The 23,592-nt window shown below is 41.4% G+C and overlaps 2 protein-coding genes and 1 long non-coding RNA gene across 5 annotated transcripts in view; 2 read left to right on the top strand and 1 right to left on the bottom strand.

The window, feature by feature from the left end:
• Nucleotides 1-1,118: 1,118 nt before the first annotated feature.
• On the top strand, nt 1,119-9,177 carry LOC115571521 (uncharacterized). The gene is made up of 4 exons (XM_030400967.1): nt 1,119-1,278; nt 1,684-1,770; nt 8,043-8,131; nt 8,724-9,177. Exons 2-4 carry the CDS (start codon nt 1,684-1,686, stop codon nt 9,175-9,177), a joined length of 630 nt encoding a protein of 209 aa, XP_030256827.1. The 5' UTR covers nt 1,119-1,278.
• A 1,684-nt stretch (nt 9,178-10,861) lies between these two features.
• LOC115570817 (uncharacterized) lies at nt 10,862-11,913 on the top strand. Its single transcript, XR_003981818.1, has 2 exons — nt 10,862-11,479; nt 11,606-11,913. It is a non-coding gene; the product is annotated as an uncharacterized LOC115570817 (long non-coding RNA).
• A 2,387-nt stretch (nt 11,914-14,300) lies between these two features.
• Nucleotides 14,301-23,592, bottom strand: part of rab11fip3 (RAB11 family interacting protein 3 (class II)) — a 35,270-nt gene continuing 25,978 nt past the window's right edge. For 2 of the 3 annotated variants that reach the window (XM_030399940.1, XM_030399942.1), the window contains 9 exons: nt 22,977-23,114; nt 21,967-22,002; nt 21,727-21,820; nt 20,696-20,940; nt 20,300-20,381; nt 20,053-20,190; nt 18,588-18,743; nt 18,354-18,494; nt 14,301-18,258 (listed from right to left, as the gene is read on the bottom strand). In XM_030399940.1, coding sequence (XP_030255800.1) covers nt 18,145-18,258; nt 18,354-18,494; nt 18,588-18,743; nt 20,053-20,190; nt 20,300-20,381; nt 20,696-20,940; nt 21,727-21,820; nt 21,967-22,002; nt 22,977-23,114 — 1,144 coding nt within the window. In that variant the 3' untranslated portion in view covers nt 14,301-18,144. The remainder of the gene's footprint in view (nt 18,259-18,353; nt 18,495-18,587; nt 18,744-20,052; nt 20,191-20,299; nt 20,382-20,695; nt 20,941-21,726; nt 21,821-21,966; nt 22,003-22,976; nt 23,115-23,592) is intronic. The other variant, XM_030399941.1, reaches the window with a different exon arrangement.

The raw sequence follows: 23,592 nt of genomic DNA, 5'->3' as shown, positions 1-23,592 counted from the left end.
CTCTACCACAGATCATCAGATCAACAATAAGCAAGAAGACAGTGATCTGTTTGGGAAGTATGCGTCGAGGGGACCTCCAACATATATACAATATGTTCATATATTTACACAGTTCGAGCTATCTGCCGCTCTCCAATCGACGGGTTAAATACCCTATTATCGAGCGTTGTTGGAATTTGTGTAGGTAGTTTTACTGAATCGAAAAATAAAGTTTCAGCGCCAATGCCAACTGTATTGAATACCTGAATCTCTGAAAACTACATTACTGCAGTAGAAAATCTCCATTCTGCTCAGTTCCACATAGACAAAAAAATTGCTGTGCAAGATAGATGCCATCTGCTTTCAATTGCAAGAATTCAGTGTGCACAGTTCACTATAAACAAACAGGTGAGATTGACAGCGGTTCAGGTGTAGTAGCACAAAGGTATTAATAACCACCCCAGAAGTCATTAAGTTAGCAACAGTGTGTTACACTGCAGGTTTTCTCTGTTACATTCACTTCCAGGGATGCTGCCAATGACCGAAAGAAAGAAATTAGTGTTCTTTAAGCGGGGGAAATGGTGCCAACCATGAAAACAAGGTTGCACATAGACATTGTGCAGGTTTTGTTTAGTTGAGCTTTTAAGTGGACTGAGGCAAAATCACAGTAAAACATGCTTAAGCAGTGCCCTCTGCTGTCCAAGCAATACTACTGCATGCCTCTGAGGTGCCTTTTTTATGTTCTATGCAAAGATGTCATTACAAAATACATGTTAACATAGCAAAAGCAAAATTGAGAAAATGGGAGGGGCTATGTGGAATAGTAAGGGTGTTTTTCATGTTTCATTTATTTTTGTTGATTATATTTGATGTGTGCACTTATGTACGTGATTAAATGAAGAAGACACTGACAGAATAAAAGTATGACTCTTAGACTCGCGTCAGATTCTGAGTTTTATCGTATTTGAGGATTTTCTTGTGAATTGTTGAATTATTCTTCCTATCAGAGTTTTTAAATGAAATGATGTTTACGTACGTTCAGCACAATGGCATAGAAATAATAATAATTATTATTATTTTTGTTTAAAAACAATCATCTTTCAGTGATGACGTAAGAAGCTGGTTGCTATGGAGCCTGTTTACTTTTTAAAACTTGTCCCGAGATCATCATCATTTCACTTCGAGATATTGAAGGAGAAGCTTTCCCTGTACAACTGTTATCAAACCACATAAGCGACCACCGAGAGAATTACCACGACGACCCCCGTTCAGCTATTTGACCATTTCACCGCAGAAAACGTAAATTTAGATTTAATGTCATTTAAAGATCGTTTTTCTGAGAAAATGTGGACTGACGCACTCGAAAGTTCGATGCAGTATGCTACATTAGAATATAGCTACATGCTAGCTCTGCCAAATCCTGAACTGGTGACTTGTTATCGTGTTTACTTTTTTTTTTTTTTTACAAATTTGGAATACTACTGTGTTGCATATTGCACAGTCATGTATTGCGTTTTAGTGCTTAATCGAGTTAATTGTGACATTGCAGCAAAAAAAAAGAGAAAAAAGAAACTGACAGTTAAAGACAGAGTAGAACATAGCTACAGTGAGCTCATCAGGAATTACAAATGTATTCAGTCTTCAGTTAAATAAAGTTTAGTAATAAACATAATTTATTCCTAAACTGTATGGTGATATCTGCAGATGTCTGGTGTGCCGTCTCACATTCCTGACCACATCTACTGGAGCAGAGAGCCCAGCAGGAGCCAGGACAGACCCCAGGCCAGCAGGGTAAGCACTTGGCTTTCTGATGCTTTGTGTGTACTGTGTGTTTCATGTAGGGCACACACAGTAAAAATGTGAATATGAAATATGTAAGTAACTGAAGGAAAATAGACTTTCTAGTCATGTTTGTGCCACTGGGTCAACCATGATGTAACAAGTGAAGGAGTGAGTGCTGAAAGTTTGAAACCCGGCACCTTTGGAGAGATCTTTGAACAATTACATTTGGAAAATAGATATTTTCTTTGTTTGTTATCCGTTAAACAGCTTATTTGCATTTTGGCTGAAGGGTATCAGTTAAAGTTTGACTTTGGAAGTCAGTTGAGATATGATAGAGTGGAACGATCTTGTTCAGCAATGCACCCGACTCGCATCCCTCTGGAGGGGCCTCACCTGATCTGTGAGGCTTGTTCATGTGAAGATAAAATGTAAAATATGAAGCTTATCCTGCTGGGGACATGGTGGGAGGCAGATTGTCTCCATGTCCCATGCTGGGATAAAACACAGTCCTACAGCTCCTACAAGGGAGTCTGCAGCCCTGAAGACTGAAATCTCTGTGTGAGTGAGGAGAAGAAGGGCATCCACCGCCCTGCATCACGTTCAGCAGAGATATCATGTGAAGGTAAGACACAATAATCAAATGAGGACATTAATGGACCATCATGTGTGGCACTGAAGGCAAGACATCTGTCACAGGAGATTCAGCTGCATTTCCACGTATTAGGCGAGTTCAAGATCAAGCAGCGCTGCGCAGCGCTGCGCTGCATAAATCGTGATGCATGCTGGTTAAAATGTGTCCACGATGACCTGGATGGGAGTGGTTTCTGCTCCGCATCTGATGTCACATGACCTTAAGTTATCGCGGGAGCGAGGCTGCTGCAGAGCATTCACGCAGTTGCTCTCCAGGTGCTGCGCGACCCCAGACCCACCTTCATGACGTCAGGACTTTGCCCTAATTGGCTCTCATCTACGCTGACGTATATGACGTGTGTTTCGATGAATTTACATATCCATAAGGTCTATGCCTTAACTCAAATATCAAATACTTTCAGATAAGTAGCAGTCGTGTGGCTGCACCTATGGATAGTCAACATGAATAAACCTATAAAATCCTTCATGTAACGCAACAGATGATGACGCGAAAGATGTCGTCAATAAACTGCTCAGTTCTGTCAGCTTAGGGTGATGATGGAGAAGTGGTTAACTGCTGTGTCCAGTGTTATCTGTACTATCCACTCTTATTAATTAACCCTTTCTGTTCCCGTCACATTAACAATACAAAGAATCATCCTGAGCTATTCTGTGTGTGATGAGATGGTGCAGCGGGACAAGGCATCTGATTCAGTCATTTGTTCTGATTATTGTATTTCATTCATTCAGTGAAATGTATTTCATTCATTGTGAAAAATGTTGCTATGAGAAAATGCTTCATCTTATATGTCTACAGTTATGCTTATTTGTTAAATGTAGTCAGCAAATTCCCCTCAGCTGTGATTTAATCATGATGCACCTACGCACAGTTGTCATCATAATAATGAATAACTGTTGTAATTGTATTGTTATTGTGCAAGACTTACTATAATGTACCAGATAGACAAAGTTCAAATGTATTTAATGGTGACATTACAAATAAAACAGAACATGATCATTTACAGTAAGACAACATTTAGGCTCTTCATCTACTCTTGATGAGCCACTGTGTGACTGTTTGAAGTGAAGCAATTACAAAGTATCCAAATTTGAAGTTGTTATTGTGACAAAGCTGTCACATTCTGTTGTCTCTAAAGATGAACTGTCCGTACATATATATATACACATATACACATATATATATACATATATATATATATATACATATATATATATATATATATATATATATATATATATATATATATATATATACACATATATATATACATATGTATACATATATATATACACATATGTATATACGTATACATATATATATACACATGTATATATATACGTATATATATACGTATATATATATACGTATATATATATATATATATATACGTATATATATATACATATATATGTATATACGTATACATATATATATATATGTATATACGTATACATATATATACACATGTATATATATATATATATATATATACACATATATATATACATATATATATATATATATACATATATATATATATATATATATATATATATATATATATATATATATATATATACATATATATATATAGATAGATAGATAGATAGATAGATAGAATTACTTTAATGATCCCAGACTGGGAAATTATTTTGTTACAGCAGTAGTGGGTCCGCAAATAAAACATTTCATACATAAATAGAATCCAATATATACATAGTGTATATATACAGTGCACAGTGTGCTATAAACAGTAAACAATAATAATATATACAACAAAACAAAATATGCAAAATATACTATAACAATAATAATATATACAACAAAACAGTAGAGAGACCAGAGTTCTCTGTCAGGCAGAGGTGAGAGAGTTGTTGTATAAAGTGATGGATTGTGGCAGGAAAGATTTCTTGTATCTATTGCTACGACAGCGAAGCTGAAGCAGTCTTCCGGAGAAGGTGCTCCACTGTCTGACCAGTGTGAGTTGGAGAGGGTGGAGAGGATTATCCATGATGGATAACAGTTTTTTCAGTGTCCTCCTCTCCACCACAGCCTCCAGAGTGTCCTGTTTGCAGCCAATCACAGAGCCAGCCTTCCTGATCAGTTTGTTGAGTCTGTTGGTGTCGCTGGCTCCGATGCTGCTTCCCCAACAAACCACAGCAAAGAAAAGTACACTGGCCACCACAGACTGATAAAAGATCTCCAACATCTTGCTGCACACATTGAAGGATCTCAGCTTCCTCAGGAAGTAAAGTCTGCTCATCCCCTTCTTGTAAACAGCTTCAGTGTTAGATCTCCAGTCCAGTCTGTGGTTGATGGTAAAACCCAGGTACTTGTAATCCTCGACTACCTCCACATCCTTCTTCCTGAAATCTATCACCATCTCTCTGGTCTTGCTGATGTTCAGCCGCAGATGATTCTGTCCAGTCCACTCCACAAAGTTGTCCACCAGTGCCCTGTACTCCTCCTCCTGTCCCTCACTTATACACCCAACAACAGCCGAGTCGTCAGAAAACTTTTGCAGGTGACACGACCCGGTGTTGTACTGAAAGTCAGTGGTGTATAAGGTGAACAGGAAAGGAGACAGTACAGTCCCCTGTGGAGCTCCTGTATCACTAACCACCGCATCAGACAGAACACTGCCCATACGGACAAACTGTGGCCTGCCTGTCAGGTAGTCAGTAATCCAGGAGATCATTGTGTTGTCTACACTCATCACCCGCAACTTCTCCCCCAGTAGCAGTGGCTGAATGGTGTTAAAAGCACTAGAGAAATCAAAGAATGTGATTCTCACAGTGCCTCCTCCACCATCCAGGTGCGAATGGGCTCGTTGCAGCAGGTAGATGACAGCGTCATCAACTCCCAATTGGGGCTGGTAAGCAAATTGCAGAGGGTCTAGCAGGGCTCTCACCTGCGGCCTCAGGTTGGCCAAAACCAGTCTCTCCACACCTTCATGACGTAAGATGTGAGGGCCACTGGTCGATAGTCATTGAGGTCTGATGGTGTCGACTTCTTTGGAACAGGAACCAGGCAGGAAGTCTTCCAAAGCACCGGTATTCTCTCCTGACCCAGGCTCAGGTTGTAGAGGTGTTGTAGGACAGGAGACAGCTGGCTGGCACATGTCTTCAGGATCCTGGGGCTGATACCGTCAGGGCCTGCAGCCTTCTGCTGGTGGAGTCTCTCCAGCTGTCTCCTAACCTGGCCTGCAGTCACAGTCATGCGGGGGAGGCTGCCGGTGTCTTCAGTGGAGGAGGAGGAGGTGGAGGAGGAGGTGAAGGTGGAGGAGGAGGAGGTGGAGGAGGAGGAGGAGGAGAGGTGCTGCACAGGAGAGCTCACAGCAGGGGAGTGAGGGGGGAGGGGAGGAAGCATTTGGGGCAGGGAGGGTGTGTGGGGGTCTGGAGGTGTCAGGGAGACGACAGAAGGCTGTGAGCTGAACCTATTGAAGAATCTGTTCAGCTCGTTTGCCCTCTCCAGGCTGCCCAATGACTGTCTGCCGCTCACCTTACACCCAGTGATCTGCTTCATACCAGTCCACACATCCCTCACATTGTTCTGATGGAGTTTGGCCTCCAGCTTCCTCCTGTAGGCGTCTTTACAGGCCCTCAGCATATCCCTGAGTTCATGCTGCACTCTCCTCAGTTCTTCCCTGTCTCCAGACCTGAACGCCCTCTTCTTCTTGTTAAGAAGGACTTTCAGGTCAGTGGTGATCCACGGCTTATTATTAGGGAAGCAGCGTACAGTCCGGGTTGGCATGGTGGTGTGTTCACAGAACCTGATGTATTCAGTGATGCAGTCGGTCATGCTGTCGAGATCCTCTCCATGTGGCTCAACAAGTGCATCCCAGTCTGTTGACTCAAAGCAGTCCTGTAGTGCGTCAGCAGCCTCCTGAGTCCACCTCCTCACGCTCCTAGTGTGGACAGGCTGCCGCTGAACAAGAGGCATATACTTAGGGGTCAGCAGAACCAGGTTGTGGTCAGATCTTCCAAGAGGGGGGAGGGCTGTGGGACTGTATGCATCCTTAGCATTTGCATACAACAGATCTAGTGTGTTACAGTCTCTGGTGGGGCAGTCAACATACTGGTGAAATGTTGGAAGGGTTTTGTCCAGTGAGACGTGATTAAAATCCCCAGTGATGACAATAAATGCATTAGGATGCTGCGTCTGTATCTGGGCAACAGCGGAGTGGATGACGTCACAGGCCAGCGCTGCATCAGCTGAAGGAGGAACGTACACACCGATAATGACGGTGGACGTGAATTCCCGGGGCAAATAATAAGGCCTCATCCCCACAGTCAACAGTTCAATGTCCGGGGTACAGAGACGTTTCTTCACGTGAACATGTCCGGGATTACACCACCTCTCACTCACATACAGTGCAATCCCTCCTCCTTTCTTCTTTCCGCAACTTGTCACGTCCCTGTCCGCCCGAACAGTGCTGAAGCCGGGAATCGCCACGCTGTGGTCCGGGATGTTTGAGTGAAGCCATGTCTCCGTGAAACACAACACACTGCATTCACGATATTCACTCTGAGCCTTTATCAGCGCGGCGAGCTCGTCCGTCTTGTTCCCCAGAGACCTCACGTTTCCCATGACGATCGCCGGTACAGCCGGTCTGTGTCTCCTCCTCTTCACCCTCCGTTTGACTCCAGCTCTGCAGCCACGGCGTCTCCTCCGCAGCTCCTTCAGGACCTCAGGCCTGGTTCCGGGCAGCAGTGCAGGTTCACACAGCGCAATCAGCTGGTCGCGTGTGTAAACAATGCGCTCAGTGATGCGCTCCTGACCCTCCGTTGCTAGGGCTGGCAAAACCATCACAAAAAAAGTGCCGTAAAAGTTTTAAAAAAGAAAAAAAGAAAGGTGTTCATCTTCTCTCACTCTCTGGAGAAGAGTTGCCAAAAGTTCTGTGAAAATCAGTACAGAAATACAACAAAAACTACGAAAAAACTTAAAAACCCACGGGAGCTGCTGTTACAGGCTGCCACCTAGTACGGCGCCATAGCAACCGATAATATATATATATATACATATATACATATATATATATATATATATATATATATATACATAAAAAGTAATCAGATGAACACATCCTCTGCAAAAATACAGGCTTGACACGGGTCTTGAACCCCGGTCGTCTACATGCAACACAGCAGCAGTTCTACTGCTCTATTCCCTCAGCCCAAATGTTTTGGATGACTAATATTTTGAACATCTCAGATTGAATAATTTCTGAAGGAGATTAATATGAGAAAAAGGCCAGAAAAGTTCCCATAGCATCACTTAAGAAAACTGATCGCAGTCGTTGTTGATTGTAATCAAACATTAATGGAATTTCAATTTCCTCCACTTCTTCGCCGACGAAGAAGGCAAACACCGCAAGCTCGGCCAGGTCACGTCACGTCTACGGGAAGAGAGAGAGTGTCCGACTTCATAGCAGCGTTTGTATCCCCGCCCCTGCTGTCGCCAGCAGATCTCGCTGATGTGATCAGGCAGCAGGAGGTCAACTTGAACGCGCCCATTATCTCCAGTGTTGCAGTGGCAGCCAGTCACATCACAGTATCCCTCTCCTGGGAGCAGCAGTAACGTTAAAACTTTCTATGGCAGCTGACCCACTGACTTTGTCCTCCTGCAGGTCTTCATGTGCCGCCTGGATCACAACGTATTGTTCGACCGACCGTGCGTTTGGTTCCGCCTCGGTCAGTGCTTTACACGGAGCGATCAGTAAGTTTGATGTGTTGCTGCGATTTCAGAGGCCGGTGTGGGTGATTGTGGGGTGCAAATCGTGGGTATTAGTGTGAAAGTGTGTGCTGCAAGTCTGATTCACTTTATTTCCATCAGCTAAGGCCTACAGGTTGGGCTTTAGGAAGTTTTCCAGGAAACTGTTTGGCTGAGGTGATAAAACAACCACAATCATGAAATATGTTGCCTTTTCGGTTTTCCTGTTTCACTTCAAGAAAATGAAAAAAATCTCTTATCTGTGGGAAGGACCGAAGCTCTCGAATCTCCACCAGGTGGCCATAATTAGTTAATTGAGGTTTTATAGGATGTGCTGCAGTTGCTCCTGCTAGGAGACTAATAATTGACTCTGTTGAACCATTGCTTAAGTTTTTATATTTGTTCTATACTATACTGTGTAGCAGTCATTCAAAGATAATATTAATCAGTGCTAACCCTTTCATGACGCCATTTTGAAATACAATGATCAATTCAGTTTAACGGGAAACACAGATGGAAACCACTGATGTCACAGCAGCAGTCAGAAAGGAAAATAACTCAGCTAGTTTGACGAGGTCACTTACCTTCTCCCTAACAGTCTGCTGGGAGCAGGAGGAGTCCGAGGGCAAGCAGCTCCAGAGGCTCTGAGGAACCTCCTGCAAGAAGACTCTGTGAGGGTGCTGCTGTCCTGCCTGACCAGAGCTCCAGCCCTCAGCCCTCCACCTCTTCCTCTCAGCCCTTCACCTCTGCCTCTCAGCTCTCTACCTCTTCAGGCTATTCTGATTCTCTCTTCCTCTCAGATTCTTCTGATTCTGATTCTTCCTCTCTTTCTCTCAGATTCTTCTGATACTTCCTCTCTGCCCTCCACCTCTGTCTCACAGCCCTCCTCCTCTTCCTCTCAGTCCTCCATCCCTAATACATCGTCTATGTTTAGTTTTCTCTACGGCCTCTCCGGACGCCATGCAGCTGATCTCTCACCCTCTGTTCTCATGTCAGTTGCAGAGATGTTTCTTGAACGGGTGGTGGACAGTCCATACAGCCGAGAGATGTGACCCTCCTGCGGAAACCAGGCCAGGTACACAGTTCACTTGAAGTGTTTTATCTTTCATTTGTATACAGATAAGTTTGAACTCTTTTTATCGCTTCTTAGAGATTTAAGAGTCTAATTTTTGTGTAGTTTTATGATCAGTTTTAAGTCTCTTTTCTTCTCAATTTGTAGACATGGATGATGTACAAGCCAGAGATGTGGAACCCCCACTGCTAACAGACCGGGTGCAGCGCTCCACAGCTGGAGCAACCGAGCTGCACCAGTACCACACACGCACACACACAACCAAACAAAAATATCCTCCTTTTCATGCACTTTAGATACATTTTCTCTCCTTCATATCTTTGTAAATAAGCTTTAATTCTTTAATTGCTTTTAACTTTAAAGATAAGTTTCCCTTTCCCTCTACAAAAAAAAAAAAAAAAAAAAAAAAAAAAATCCTCCTTTGCATGTATATTAGATAAGTTTTTCTCTTTTATTAATTACCTTGTAAAAAAGTTTTAATTCTTTCATTGCTTTTTACTTTGTAGACAAGTTTCCTTTTCCCTCTACAAAAAAAAAAAATCCTCCTTTGCATGTATTTTAGATAAGTTCTCTCTTTTTTTACTTTATAAATAAGCTTTAAGCCTTTCGTTGTTTTTTTACTTCATACATAAGCTTCCTTTTCTAACTACAATAAACAAACAAATTATTTTTATTACTTTATGAATAAGTTTTAAGTCTTTCATTGTGTCAGGCCTGGCGAAATGAGGACTCAGATGCAGTCAGAGAACGAGTATGACAGGCTTTTATTCTGTAACACTTCTATCTTCTTCAGAATTAGTGACAACCAAATGGCTTTAAACTCTACCTCATCAACAGACAGAGGATAAACAAGAAAACAATAAACAGGATGAGAAACTGAAATTCGCTCCCGAAGGAGGGGAAACAAGAAACAAACACTACACTGGTCTAATAATGAAAAAACTAAGAAACGTTACACCAACAGAAAATCGCTCTCGAGGAGGAAAAGGACAAAAGGCTATAAAATGTATCTACTCTACGCTGTGCTGAGAATAATTACAAAATCAAAGCGCTCCACAAGGAGGGAAGAACAAAACAAAAGGCTATAGCTATCTACAAAACAAAAAAGGTTCACAACTGACCAAAAACGTTATCAAAATCACTCTTCGTCAGAGGCATACAAGGAAACAGAAAAACAAGCAAGGCGAGACTTATCAAATTCAAGGCAACTCTGTGGCAAGGCTGGAGGTTCATGACACGACGAAATACTCTGGCGACGAGACAGGGGAAGACAAAGACAATATATACACCAGGGAAGGGAGCACAGGTGGAAACAATCAGGGATTAGGGGAGACATCAGACCGGTGACACAAGAGGAAGGGCAAGTGACCTGAAACGAGAGGAGAGTTACTTTTCAAAATAAAACATGAAATTCACAAGACAAAAAACCCAAGACAGGACATTCCTCACCGCGGTGTGACACATTGCTTATTACTTTATAGATAAGTTTCTTTTTCCCTCTAAAAAAACCCAAAGATCCTACTTTGTATGTATTTTAGATAAGTTTTCTCTCTTGTATTACTTTATAAATAAGTTTTAAGTCTTTTATTGCTTTTAACTTTAAAGTTAAGTTTCCTTTTCCCTCTACACCCCCCCCCCCCCCCCCCCCCCCCCCCCCCCAAAAAACCTAATTTGCATGTATTTTAGCCCAAACAAAGCTTGTATATTGAGCTGTTAGTAGTCAATGGTCAGTATACTGAGTCAGAGTCTTAACCAGCAGTCTCAAACCGTCTCAACTCGTCATGAGCACTGTCTCTAATGTGAATGGTCATTTTGATATGAATTTTTATTATCCAATAGATGGTGGTTTAGACATTGCAATGAGATTAATTGAGTTTATATGCAACATTTAGACCTGAAGTCATAACACATCAAAGTGAACAACAGGAAACATATTTGCATGGGAGATTGCCAGATGGTCAGTGTTAGGGTGGGTTTAGACCCTCCTAAACATCTTTACCAGATTCATTAATGAGCAGTTGCACCACCAATAGTAGCAGTATATTAGTTTGAAAAGAACTTTGTATTGGTTGTTCACCAGATTATGCATCAAATACACTCAGAGTACTAAAACTGTAGGAAATAAAATAGAACAGTTTGAACCCTTTCATTCCATTTTAGTTGGTAGATAAGTTTAACCTCTTTCATTCTTCTTTAGTATTTAGCCAAGTTAGACTTCAGCAATTTGATCCCTTCTGCACTTTCTTAGAAGCATGGAGTCATCTGAATAAAAAGAGGTAAAGGTAAGTATTTCAAGTCACTCATTCCAACTCTTTACTTTTATTCTTCCACCTGTGACGGCCCTAGTCCTTAGGCCAGTATCTGTGTTGTCCCGTTTCCCTCTTCCCTGCCTGTGCTCCTCCTTTCAGATTCTTCCTGATGGTCTGGCCCCGCCCACCTCGGCGAGGGATTGGTGTCACCTGTTTAGAGCCTTTATAAACCAGGTTATCCCAAGACAGCGCTCTCTCTCCCTCCTGGAAGGCTGGTGCCATTTTTGGGCACTCCATTTAGGTTTTGTTTGGGTTGTGATTATGTTTAGATAGCTTTGGTTCATCTTACATTGTTTAGGTTAGCACCCACAGTTTCACTGCGCCCAACACCCATCTTTCACCAGTCACTTTACACTTCATAGTTTGCTTATGTTGAGTTATCTTTAATAAATGATTTGTTTACTTAAGCAGTTGCTATGTGGACCTCCCTTCTTTGTTGTGCTCCTGACTGAGCCGGGCATAAACATTTATTTCCTCAAACAATTTCCTCGATATATTGTCTTTTTAGATATCAAGGGGAAAAAAAGAACTACAGTGGAGGATTTGTTGAGAAATTGTTAATGTTTAGTGTAAACTCTGTAAAGTATCTACAGATATCAATGGGCTTTCAGGGCTCACATCAGCCTGCTTTGTTGGTCTGGAAAAACATCATGATATAAAGTGATCACAGTCACTGACCTCAGAAGCTGCTTAGTTAGTTTGTCACTTTCGGACGGACTGTGGAGGAGCATTGCAACAGCGTTACTGCGCATGTCACAGGTGTGTTGCTTAGTTTTAGAGAAGTTACAAGCTGAAAAGGTTGGGAGCCACTGTACCACTGAAAATAAATGCTCTGCTGTCCAAGCAATACTACTGCGTGCCTTTATGATTTATGCAAAGATGTAATTACAAAACACATTTTTACATAGAAAAAGCAAAATTGAGAAAATAAGAGGAGGTATGTGGAATACTAAGGTTGTTTTTTGAAATGTTATTTCATTCATTTTTGCTGATTATATTTGATGTGTGCACTTATGTAGGTGATTAAATGAAGAAGACATGGACAGAACAAAAGTATGACTCTTAAATGCATCAGATTCAGAGTTTTATCGTATTTGAGGATTTTCTTGTGAATTATTGAATTATTCTTATCAGAGCTTTTAAAATTAAATGATGTTTACGTACGTTCAGCACAGTGGCATAATAATAATAATTAGTTTTTTAAACAATCGTCTTTCAGTGATGACGTAAGAAGCTGGTTGCTATTAGAGTCTATTAAGAGAGATGCTCGGTATGTCTCAATCAGTTGTTCAGTCGACATCGATTAACAAACAAACTAATTGGCAAATTAATCATTTAAGAGGTGTTTATGTCTTATATACGCATATATACATTTTAGAAGATCAAGTGTAACAAAATAATTGACCAATTGTGAAAATAATACATAAATACATAACAATAATAATAATTATAATATTAATACAGTTATATATTGATATGAGGGTTTCTTTATACCTTAACATTAAACTTAAATTTAAAGTTGATTTTAGCATCTTTAACAAAGAGCACAATAGTCACGTTAACTTATTAACAGGCTGTGGAGGTGATGAGAAACAGTAACACCAGCAGACTTTTACAGAAGCTATCATTTGTTAAACCATTGACAGCAGATTCAGTTCCAGTCCAAAGCAAAATGATCAATTCATTCATTATGTATTATGTATTAAGTATTTAATCATTTTTTTCATTGAACCATTTCATTATTAAGCACCGATAGACAATTAGGTTTTGACTATGTCAATAAAATTGATTCCTTGATTCCTTTTGATTTTTCCAACTCTTATTCTATTTCTCAATATTGATTTGTCAGCTGAGTATTGATAACACAAATAGGCCCTGAAAAATTCTGTATTATTGCACGCATATACAAATCAGCAGCTGAAATAGTTACTATTAGATGTTATACTAGATGGGCTTCACACTCTCCTTTTGGCAAGTGTAGGAGTTAATACCGTGTTAGTGATAAGTAGAGCGAGTGAAGGTGTTAACAGGATTGTGAAACTGTTGAAATACGTGCAACTTTTGTTTGAAGGCCCGCGCACTACATATCTACAATCTGCAGGTGGGGCTGAAAGGTTGAAGGCACACTGTATCAGGTACCAGCACACCTTCCAACACACTTCTCTAATCAGTTGTCAATATAATTGACAACATCGTGTTTCATCATGATCAGACTGAGCCACATGGAGCTTTATTAAAGTAATAGTAATGCAGAGCACTGCCAAGGAGTGTAACAAATCTAACTTTTACTAATATTTCAGTTTGGTATACATTCATTCTGGTGGACATGGAACTGAGCAACTGAAAACCACATTTTTGATAGTAATATTTAATTTTTAATACTATGATAATATCTAATTTAAAAGGAAATCCCCTAAAGCAGGGCTCTTCAATCCTTGTCCGACATATTCTAGATGTAACCCTGCAACCACACACTTGATTCAAATGAGGGGTTGATATCAGGCTTCAGCAGAGCTTGATGAGGAGCTGATCATTTGAAATCTGTGTGTTTGAGCAGGGAAACATCCAAAACACACAGGGAAGGACTGAACAACATGTCTGTAAAGCATTAGTTCTTAAACAAATTGACATTTGAACCTGAAAGTTTCTTCTGAGAAATTCAAGAGTATGTACAATGAAATCAATTCTTAAAGCGAGCAAAACCCGTATTCTGCTTAACACTACCAGAATGTGTGTGGCACAAGTGTAGTAGACGCAAACACATGGCACAAAGAATGAGGCAACCAAACACAGGGTCATTTTATTCCATTTATTTTCTAGTCTTACTTTCACTGCTTACCTTTTAAATTTTTCTCTTTTTACAATGAAATTATATTTTCCCCCAAGAACAATTAGGATTAGATCATTTAGGGGATCTTCAAAAATAATATACAGCTGTAACCAATACTGTTATAATTTATACATTTATCTTTGAAAATAGGAATAAATTTAAACTTTCTCTTTTCTACAATATTCTCTTTTTTGTAATCTTCCCATGTCACGTAATGGCAAGCCATGCACTACTACAGTAGTGATGTTTGTGCCTTGAGCAAACTGTCTTTGGACACTGGAAGTGAGCGTGTGAGAGAGAGAGAGAGAGAAAAAAAAAGTTCACAAAATGACAATTCATATTTACAGTTTAGGTTTTCATCATTTATAATTTAACAAACTGACAGTCACGTGGTCAGTGCTTCCCCCCCCCCCCCCAGGGCTCATCATCAGGTTAGTTTAGAGGCAAAGTTTGAGACACAGAGGCACAGTGTTTAGACTAGCAGGCCAGTTCTCTTGTTTCCTTCGAGGGGCAAGCTCAGAGTCTGCCAATTTAATAATAGAACAGGAAAATGTTACTGAAATCACGGACCCTGATAGATAAAATGATTAGTTTGAGTTCAAAACAGCTGTCTTTGGTCATTTGGAAAGCAGAAATTTGGATAAAGTGCAATCGCTTTCTTCCGCTCTGTGTTTGTCAGCTCTGTGGTCTTATTATGCTGTTGCCATGTTGGTCCACAAACTATCTGCCAAAACCAGACACTCAGATATGAAGCAGGGAGATAATTAAGTGTAGTATAGCCTGCTGTGTTCAAGTGTCATCCCATTTCCTCTCTGTAATGCAAAAAAACGATTCCCTACTACAAAGAATGACGTATTAAATCTGTTGGGGCCGCACTAGAAAGCAGGAAGCTGCACTCAGCAAGCCTGGGTATGAAGCTTTTAGGTGTCGCGTGTTTACATGATGAGGTCTCGCAACCTGCAGCTCCACTGATAGAAGTTATAGCATATGATTTGTCAGTCAAAACATAGGTCTGAATCAAGAGATATACAATAAAAAAAAAAAATAGGTGTTTCCATGCACGACCTGACTCCATCTGGGAAGACAACAGTAGAAACTGCAGACTCGGCCATATATCGTAAAAACCCTGAAGAGGTCAAAGCAACGTCAGCATCATGGAAGAGTGCAGCGACCTCGACAAACGACCACTCCGAGCAGGTCACATTCAAGCTTCTTTTTGCACGCGATACAACTTAACTCCATAAATTCTCCCGCAGATTCAGTCACCGTGAGTCAATCTCCCCCGCCGTGAATTTAAAAAAAAAAAAAACAAAACATGTACATTTTCAGCAGAACAGATCACAGACTGTGAGTTGTGTCAAATGATGAATAAATATCTGCATGTTATTTAAACAAAGAAAGAAAAAAAAAAAAAAAAACCTCCCAACAGATACTGTACACGCTACATGCTAGAGAAGAATACAGGCAGCTGTCTCTCAGCTTAAGACAACCAGAAGAAATGTTCTTTTCCTTCAGACTATAAAAATACCTAGAATCTAGAATGAGTGTAGAAAAAACTTTACATGTACAAGTCATTTACATCCAAGGCCATTTTTTTTCCATGGAGTGGCAGGTGAAGAAGAGCAGTGACGTAGAGGTGAAGAGGGTGAAAAATAGCAATTCTTCTTAGCGTATTGGTGCAGAACGCTTTATCGTTTGGACCAGAAAAACAATCTCCATCCCCCGTTTATCCTTCAACTTTAAATCCATCAAGATGTCGGGTAGGTGAATCCAACACTTGTGTCCAGTTTGAGTCAGAAAGTATTGTGAGATGGCTGCGCGGTACTGATGAGCAGTCCAAAATCAGTCTTTGAAAAAGCAGATGTTGCTCCAGCGGAGGAAATACAGAGCAGGTGTGTTTCCCTCCACCAACGTCCAGGTTCTTTCTGAGCATTATTGCTACCAAAGTCTGCCACGTCTCTTCATTTTTACATCTGGAGAAAGATACAACCAGCCAGCAGAAAAACAAAGCTCTCAAGGAACTCCTGATGGCTGAAAAAATACAGTATGTAAATGAAATTAAACTCATCCGAAGACATGGCTGCTATTCTCGAATATTTCCAATTTAAGGTGGCAGAAAAATTAGTGTGATGTGTTTTTCTTATACAGCGTGAGTGCGATGCAGCCAACATGTCAGCAGCAACAACTCCAGCACGCTAACGTCTCCATACGGGCTCAAAACTGTCCTCATTTACGGTTTGATCCCTTCAAAATAAACATTTTCTTCTTTGATCAACAAAAAAAACAAATCAAAACAAAACTTAGTGCAAAGTACAACCATTTGATTATTCACATACAACTTGTCAAATGTCAGCATTTTTACCAACAATACATCACTTGTGCAGCAAAATAAAAACAAAAAAAACAATGGTTGGTTACCTGGATAAATTTGCTCCCCATCACTTTCACTCAGCAAGAGAACACCGTGGTCAGGTGGGCTGTACTTACCAAAAAAAAAAAGGAAAAAGAAAGAGACAAAAGACTACAATTCCCAGAATTTCATAGTTTCCCTTCATGCTTACTTCAAGTGTTTGAGAGTTAACAAAGTGAACCTGTGAGAGGAGCACGTTATATCAGTTACAGCACCCAGTCTACACTTAGTGAGATACATTTGAGTTTTTCTAATATTTGTGCCAGGATGTGATGGGAAATGTAGTATATATATATATATATATATATATATATATATATATCTTTTTTAAACTGAAGGTTTCCAGCCCACCTGACCTCTGGGACCCTGTTTCATTGTAAAAAAATTATATAAATAAATATGAGATGAGGCAAATTATTAACCACCAAGTTCCTTCATTTAGGACTTTGAAGTTTTGAAGCTTGCGTCACCAGGCTTTTTACAAAACCTTAAAGTAACACAGAGCAACAAAAACAAAAGGATATGTCAAACACCTCAAACACACAAACACACAAACACACAAAAACAAAGAAACCCTCCGGGCATTTCTCTGACCTCGACCTCTAGAAATGTCCCTCACTTGGGTTCGAAACTTGGTTAAAAAGGACACGACACACTGTTATAGGGGCTGGTCGGCAGCACAGCAAGCTCTAAACAAATTAAAACGAATTCAAACAGAGAAATCGCAGCTCAGATCTCCTGACCCGTGCTTCATACGGCTTTTTCCCACACACGAGGCGAAAGCACGATTCAGCCTGGTTCAGGAGACCACAGCCCTGCATACCTCCATCATCCCAGTCACACTCCACTGACTGGACTGAGCAGGAATAATTAATACTTTCCATCACCTTTTGTTTAAGGCCTTTCGGTACTGTATAGTTGTCTGATCGTTAATTTTTCTTTTTTTTTGTAGCTCAATCAAACATTGACACTTTGTTTCTGGAAGGGGACGGGAACATTTCCTAGTCTTTAAGATACGGACCTCTCGCGCATGTTTACACATTCACTCACTCAACCAGCTGGGGGAGACTTGGGTCCCTCTGGCCAAATAACATGGAGGTCACCAGAACCCAAGTGTACTCAGGAGGAGACACACACACGCACACACACACACGCACACACACACACACACACAGTCACATATAAGCACATACTCAATGATATCTAACTGAAAATTGCTTTGACATGGACTTCTTAGAAATCTTAGATTCTTCTCTTTTGGGGGTCGAGTGCGTTGTTGTTGTTGTTGTTGCTGTTTGTCAGAATATTTTTTACATCCTCTCCTTGGTAGTTTTCTTTCAGCCAAGTCTCTGCTATTTTTAACAGCCTGAGGAGTCACTGTGCGTGGCTGCGTGGCGTCTATTTGACCTCTAGGATGGAGGGGTTGGACTCCATGATGGCCACGATGATTTTGTCAATGTAGTCCTGGAGTCTGTAGTTGATCTCCTCCTGTTTGTGGATCGCCTCCATCAGCTGGAAACAGAGGAAATGGACGTCAGTGGAGATAAAACACTTAATTACTGTAGAGTAAAGGCAAGTGTGTTTGAGGAAATCTTTTCCAAACCTACCTCTGACCTAGACACAGAGTTGATCTCAGCTGCGAGGGAGTCAGAGAAGGAGGCCGACATCAAGTTCTTGGCTCCCTGGATGCTCAGGTTGATAATCTGGCCGTTCAACTCGTCGTTCTGCTCCTTCAGGCTGCGGTTGTCCTGGTGAGGTTAAGTCAAACATAACGCATCATAAAAATAAAGACTGAATGAGGCAACACTGCATTAAATAAGAGAGAGGCCTGGAGTACGTACCTGCTTGAGTCGTTTGATTTCCTGCTCCAGCTCGGCTTCACGGGTGCGGGTCTGATATTCTTGCAGCCCGGCGCCGGGTGTGCGTCCTCTCTTTGCTTCAGCCTCCAGCTTGTACAGCTGAAGGTGCTCCAGCTGTTTACGCAGGTCTTCAATGAGCTGAGGAACAAAAAGAACTAAAACTGAGTATAAGGCAACAACACTTGATTAGACATAATTTAGACGGAAGCGTTTGACACGTGTCAGTAGTGTTGTCAAAAACGATGACAAATTATGTTTCACTTTTTGTCTCTCATCTCATTTGCTCCGTTTTTGTTTCGGTGTTACGGCTCATTAAAGACAGCGAGTGCAGAGCCTCCACAACCGAAAAACAGCAGGAGTGATTTCTGGAGATACTTGGCATTCGAGGCAAATCAAACAAGGGATAGCTAGCCATGCTACAATCCAGCGCAAACAAAAGATGCAAGCACAACAAAGTATCGCTAGCAAGGCAACTGACCTCTATAAAAGAATTTCGAGGGGTTCATTTGAGCTCCTGTTTCAACATCACCGAGGCATTAAATAAGACGGCTCAGTATACTGCGGGTTGAATTTCTCAAAGTTAAACCAACCACCCTCATAACTGTAAGGCTCAGATGATACAAAAATATTTTGACTATGATCACAGCTGAATCAACTTAGATGCTGTGATTTAAAACACACAGTGCTATTCAAAGAGTCATGAATACGATAACTGAATTATTTTTAAAGGCCTGATTGAAAGACAGAATTATGAATGTTTGTAAAAGAAAGAATTTATATGTGAATGTGATTATGACAGACACTGAAGAGGGCTGTTCTGCATGCAGCTCTGCCTGTTGCTACTTGGTCAATGCTTTTAATAGCTTCAGCATTACATAGCTATTCAAATATAAAGTTTTTTTTAATCTTTTTGCTGGAGGAGTGCCTTGCATCTGTCTTTTTTTGCAATTACAGTATTGTGTCAGTACATGCCAGTGGTTGTCATAGCAATTTTTATCATAATGGTTCAAGCTGAAATGTCGATTTGACAGTCGACCTCCTTTGTGCACGACAAGAATGTGTTCCATAAAGTAAAACACTTCTCAGGAGCAAATTAAAATCCACATAACAATCTAGAAAACTGTATTCCACAGAAAAGACTTCCAAAATATTCAAAATCAAGGTAAAAGAAAAGTAAATAAAAAATACTTTACTGACTGCTGATTAATCAGGTTTGTAACATCTGACATATAGCACTAAGAAGCGCACTATACACCCACTTTACCCTAAATATCAGCAACGAATGGCAAAACATGCTTAACCAGTTAACAACTATCCTGTATCAACAGTAATACGGTACGTTATGATGACTTTGGCTCTCACAATGACGCTGTCTAACTCGACACTGTACTGCAGTGTTTTGTACACAGAGGACTGCTTATTTTGTACACAGAGAAACCAGCCCCACCTCCTGAGTGGACTCCTTCTCCTTCTGGCTCTGGTGGCGCTCGTGGCTCAGCTTGTCAGCCATCTTCCTGCGGGTCTCCGTCTCCTCCTGCAGCCTGTCGGACATGGCTTCTGTGTCATCCTGCAGCTTCCTCTTCTCCTGGAAAAAAAGGATTGAAGAAATGGATGAAGAAGAGCGTTGAGGACTTATGAGAAAGGAGCAGGAGGAAGGCAAGACGAAGCAGGAGATGAGACGTCGTTGCTCTCACCTCTTCTAGTCTCTCAATGTTTGCTCGAAGACAGGGGACACACGACCTCAGCTCGCTGTTTTCCTCATCCAGCTGCTGCAGCCTGAGAAACAGAACAAATCATTCTTAAAGACAGTCGAGGCACAATGTAACAACATCTGTTTGTTTACAGTAAACAACGCTATATCATAGAGCTACAGATTACATTCAGTGGCAGATGAGTGCCAGAGGGTGGCAGTGTAGAGCTGCAGTTCATCCAGCAAAACAACATGACAACTATTGACATCAGTGAAGAAATGTGATTGTAATATAACATTATGTCTCATACAAGACACACACCAACCCAATCAAACACTGACTTGCTAAAATAATAACAAAGTATGAAAAACATGGAGTATCATTTTTAAATCTGCTCACCTGGCCTGCAGGTTTTCCAGCTCCAGCCCTCTCTCCCTCTCCAGCTTGGTCAGGGCCTCCTTCTGGCGACGGCTCTCCTGCTGCATTTGCTCGTCAGCGTAGACCTCCTGCTCCTTCAGCTGCTCCTCCAAGGCGTTGGCCCGGTGCACCAGCTGAAGGTTCTCCTGGCGCAACCTGGCGTGCTGCTCCCCCGACGCCTCCGACTCCTTTTCCAGCTCTGCCACTCGACGCTCGAGGAGGAGCACCTGGGAAGAGTAAGACGCTTCATGGTTAGTGAAACAGAAATCGTTGTAGAGGCGATCAACTATGATGCATCTGTCAAACTGTTGTTCCTTCCAAAGTTAACAGCTACTGCAATGGGGGAAGCTCAAACAGGGTGTCAACAGGTATCAGACACTTACATCTGGTCAAAAAAAGCTCTTTAAAAGCCTTCAAGTTAAGACTTAGGATTTTATTTTGAATCATCGTTTCCAAACACAAGCAGTGCAGGTAGGTATACAGGGAAGTGGTACTGAGGTGGTCCTGAGCAGAGAAAGGTTTAACGGAGGGAAACGTTTTGATTAAAAGCGCAATTAAGAATGTGCGGAAATAACAGTTAGATGTTATAACATATATGTATGGTTTTGCACAAATATCCAATGAAGTAAGCATCCAGTCCCGGTCCAGATCTCCTGTGCTAGCTATGTAAACACCAACACACCCCTGGTCCCCGAGCTCCCAGTCTGGACTGCTAGCCGCATGGCTTACTGAACTAACCAGGCGATGGCAGCTACAGATAGCAGTTACTCTCGTGATATGCTCCCCCCATCTGTTTTGTGTATGAATTAGACAGGGGGCCAATTTTCTTTAGAAGATTTTTTACAATCAGAAATATGGACTTTCACGCACAAGACAAAAACTTTTAAATGCCTAGTTAAAAATTTTAAATAATAATAATAAATGAAGACATTTTTAAACCTCTTAACACACCCCTGTTTGAGGTATGACTGTGTGTAACCAGAGGGAAGTGAAAGATTAACAGTTGCTCTCACCTTGTCCGTGATGTCATTGTCAGCGAGCTCCAGGATGTCCCGCGTCAGGTCGCTCACCGTGTCCAGAGTCATGGAGCTGTTCTGGAGGAGATGTCTGCACGTGGAGAAGCAAACATTTAGATCGACTGTCCCCGGGGTTAGTTTACGTCTGATAAATTGCTATTCCCTTATGCAAACAAGAAGCTATCTATTACAATCACACCAGAAATATGAACCCTTCACGGCAACTGTTTAGCTTACCTTGCTACTTTCTTGCTGGACAGCCTCTTGCCAGCACTGGATGGGGGAGAAAGAACAACAGGAAAATGTTCAGGAAGAGAAAAAGGAATGGAGGAAAGAGACACTATCTCCTACTATTTGTTCTAGCATCCCCCCACTCCCAATCCCTCTCTCTGCTAGCACAGATAAAAGTGCATGTTGAGGTTGTTTTCTTAACTAATAAATCACAGGGGGGTTTTCTTTAAACTAAAGCTCGAAGATATTCACTCATCACAGCAATCTAACACAAACACGGCAATGCATTTTTAACAAATGCCGATCCAGGATTAGTTCAGCGGATAGACAGCATCACAGAAACTTTAAATGAAACCTAAAATTCGTTTTATAAATACATATATTTTCCATTTCTGTCTCGCATTTAGTCGTGGAATGGATCAAACAGGATTTCAGTATCAGTAGGTTTCTGTAATACAGCTACTGGTCAGTAATCCTGGATCAGCACCTCCGTTTCTAATAAAAGCAGGTTCTTTGAAAAGCTTTGCGCCGCTACCAGCAGTCGTTCGACGACAACTCAAACGAAGCATGAGGACGACGGCATGAGGAACCAAAAGTACTGAGAAAGACGCCACTCACCTGTGATACCTGGGGGTGATTGTCTCATGTACAATCAGTCTATTTGTTTATGTTTCAGATGAACAAAGTGTCTGTCATGTCATGAGTGGCAAATCATAATATTTACAGATGGAATGAGCAGGCGGCTGAGTGAGTTGTTTTTTCATGAATAAATGCTCAATATTGACTCTCGCAAAAAAACAACAACAATGGTCCCGATGAAAATGAGGTAAGATGGGCTTAAAAACATACCCAAAAAATAAACCCTGATGTGTGTGTGAAAGTACAATCTGTGCCATATCACGCCATGCTAGTCCGGCACATACATGCATGATACTGTATCTAATCAGCACTGCAAACACATCCACACAGCCTACAATCTGAGGGGGGGGGGGGGGGGGGTGTGAATGACGTGTTACCTAGTCATCTCTAGGAAATTGAGGCGCGTGGAGAGGTCCTCGAGACGACTTATTTGTTTGTGACACTGGCTACAGAAAAAGTCCAGCGCCTCCTCCCTGAGGAAGCTCTGAAAGCAGTCAGGGAGAGGAGCAGGTGCACTGGAAAGAGGAGACAGGGGAGGAAAGAGGAGGAGGAAGTGGTGAGTGACGGACAAGAAGGGGTGCACTGAGGTGGGACAGGACACCTCTGAAGGCGGTGCAGGAGCTGGGTATTAGTGACATCCACAAGAAGAGTTTGAAAGAGTAAAGTGTGAGGGGACACAGACGGCAATGTGGCTGTGATCTGCTTTCTGGATTAGTGAAAGGGAACATGTTAGCAGGAGGAACGAGCTGACATCTCTTCATTCTTCTCTATGCCACCTTGACATCTTTTTCCGCGAGCTCAGAAAACCTACAAACTGCCGCCAGTTAAGTTAAATAAACCAAAGAAACGTAAGCTCTCAAGCAAACTAATGAAAACGGAGTTGATTATTTCATTGTTTGGAGTCTGTACGCTCTCCTCACATCACCTCTACCAGCTGATTGTTCATTCAGGGAGCAGAGTCGGCTCTGAATTATGCAACACACTGGCACAGGT

This window comes from Sparus aurata, chromosome 20 (genome assembly GCF_900880675.1).
Source record: "Sparus aurata chromosome 20, fSpaAur1.1, whole genome shotgun sequence".
NCBI classification, from domain to species: Eukaryota; Metazoa; Chordata; class Actinopteri; order Spariformes; family Sparidae; genus Sparus; species Sparus aurata.
The sequence above is the reverse complement of the archived record's forward strand: the minus strand, read 5'-3'. Positions and strand labels throughout refer to the sequence as shown.

Bases quoted from the DNA above. Each gene is read 5' to 3' on its own strand.
- LOC115571521 (XM_030400967.1), top strand. From the start codon at position 1,684: ATGTCTGGTGTGCCGTCTCACATTCCTGACCACATCTACTGGAGCAGA. The intron at 1,771-8,042 runs GTAAGCACTTGG...GTCCTCCTGCAG, and splicing joins ACAGACCCCAGGCCAGCAGG to GTCTTCATGTGCCGCCTGGA. The intron at 8,132-8,723 runs GTAAGTTTGATG...TCTCCCTAACAG, and splicing joins TGCTTTACACGGAGCGATCA to TCTGCTGGGAGCAGGAGGAG.